This window comes from Pyrus communis, chromosome 15, assembly GCF_963583255.1.
Source record: "Pyrus communis chromosome 15, drPyrComm1.1, whole genome shotgun sequence".
NCBI lineage: Eukaryota > Viridiplantae > Streptophyta > Magnoliopsida > Rosales > Rosaceae > Pyrus > Pyrus communis.
In genome coordinates, this window is record NC_084817.1 from 5,906,032 (window position 1) to 5,907,666 (window position 1,635).

The 1,635-nt window shown below is 36.5% G+C and overlaps 1 protein-coding gene across 1 annotated transcript; it reads right to left on the reverse strand.

The window, feature by feature from the left end:
- Positions 1 to 292: 292 nt before the first annotated feature.
- On the reverse strand, positions 293 to 988 carry LOC137717313 (condensin complex subunit 2-like). Its single transcript, XM_068456623.1, has 2 exons — positions 661 to 988; positions 293 to 472 (listed from the first exon to the last, which is right to left on the reverse strand). Exons 1-2 carry the CDS (start codon positions 914 to 916, stop codon positions 465 to 467), a joined length of 264 nt encoding a protein of 87 aa, XP_068312724.1. The 5' UTR covers positions 917 to 988; the 3' UTR covers positions 293 to 464.
- Positions 989 to 1,635: the final 647 nt, after the last annotated feature.

The following is a 1,635-nucleotide window of genomic DNA, read 5'->3' on the forward strand; positions in this document are numbered from 1 at the left end:
AGACTGCAGCTTAAAGGGATAAGTAATCATAGCTAACAGCTTGTACAGCTGTCATTTACAGATGTAACAGTTTTGCAACTAATCTCTGTATTAGAGACCTAATTATGTATAATTAGGTACTAAGCTTTATTAGAGAACTGTATATATATTGAGTTGTAATCCTTACACATTAAGTAATGAAATACAAAGAGTTATTTTCTTATACAGCTTGCCTGCACAGATAGAGAAGTGATACACATTTAAGCAAACATAGCATATCCAATCGAATAATGTGAACATTCGGCCGCTCACTTCAAAAGTGGTTTTACCAAAATCTTGGTCTTGATAGATTTAAACTCCAAAACTAATCCGAAACAACATAGTATCAAAAGGCGCAATTTACCTTTTGAAAATCGTTTTCCTCTTCAACCTTAATAATATCCGTTAGATGGTCAATCAAATTCAGCTCCTATGTACTTTTCTGATTAATTTCCTGCACCAAACAGATCAAAATCGAACATTTAAAAAAAAAAATCACAACAAACATCAAAATCTAATACACTAAAAATGGCTCCCTCATTTGACAAATAAAATGCGAAAACTATTGATAACTTTTTGTTAAAAAATTTAATTTCAAAACTTTCAATTACTTGAAAAATCTAAACCGACATTTTCACTGACCAGTTTGATGCAATTCTCGAATAGCTCGAGGATCTGCGCCTTTCCGAGGCCGGGATCGGGGTCTCCCTGCTGGCAGGAGATTGAGCGCAACGTACTTCCTTCCAATCGCGGCGGTGCGTGCTGCGCGAGCCTGCGCACGCTCGCTGTGGTCGTCGTTGCAGCCGAGGAAGAAGGGGCTGGTTGGAGACTGGAGACGAGCGGCCATTGGGAGCCTCTGCTTCTGGGTTGCCAGATTAGGGCTCCGAGTGTCGGCCATTGCAATCGGGAAAATCGAATTGGGAAATTAGGGTTTGGAATTGGGAAAGTTTATGAGAGTTGGGGAGCGTTTGAGAAGGATACTGATGGGACGAACAGGTTTCCCTCCATTTCATGTGTGTTAAATATTTTTTGGGGGTTTTGAGAGGGTATAATACGATGCTTCTCGTGCAGGATACAAACATCCATTTTCTTTTGTTGACCAATCTATGACCGTCAATTTTACATCGAGCTGCCAAGCTGGCATTTCGAAAAGGAAAATTATATTCACACACTCCAAATTGCTTTTTCCATATTTTTTTAATTTTTTAATATTTTTCTATTAAGTGTTAGTGATGTGTAGAAAATATTAAAAATTAAAAGAATGTAAGAGAAGTAATTTAAGATGTATGAATATAAACTCTCTTTCAAAAAAGTTAATCAATACCAAAATATATTGATATAATTACTTTTCACTACTGTAATAAAATATCACATGCAAAAGAAAGAGGGATGCAACGCAAAGAAGAGTAAATGTTCAAACACGTACGTCAATGTCTTTTCATTACAAAGTCCTTCGTTACAACCAGGGTGCATTTGCTTTTATTATACAGGATCCAAACAACATTTCATTACAAGATTCAAAAAGAAAAAAATTTGTAGCAACTCCAAAACTAAGAAGCATCATTTATCACGCTAACACGAGGCCAATTATTTAGGTGTCACAATAAGTCAAGGCCA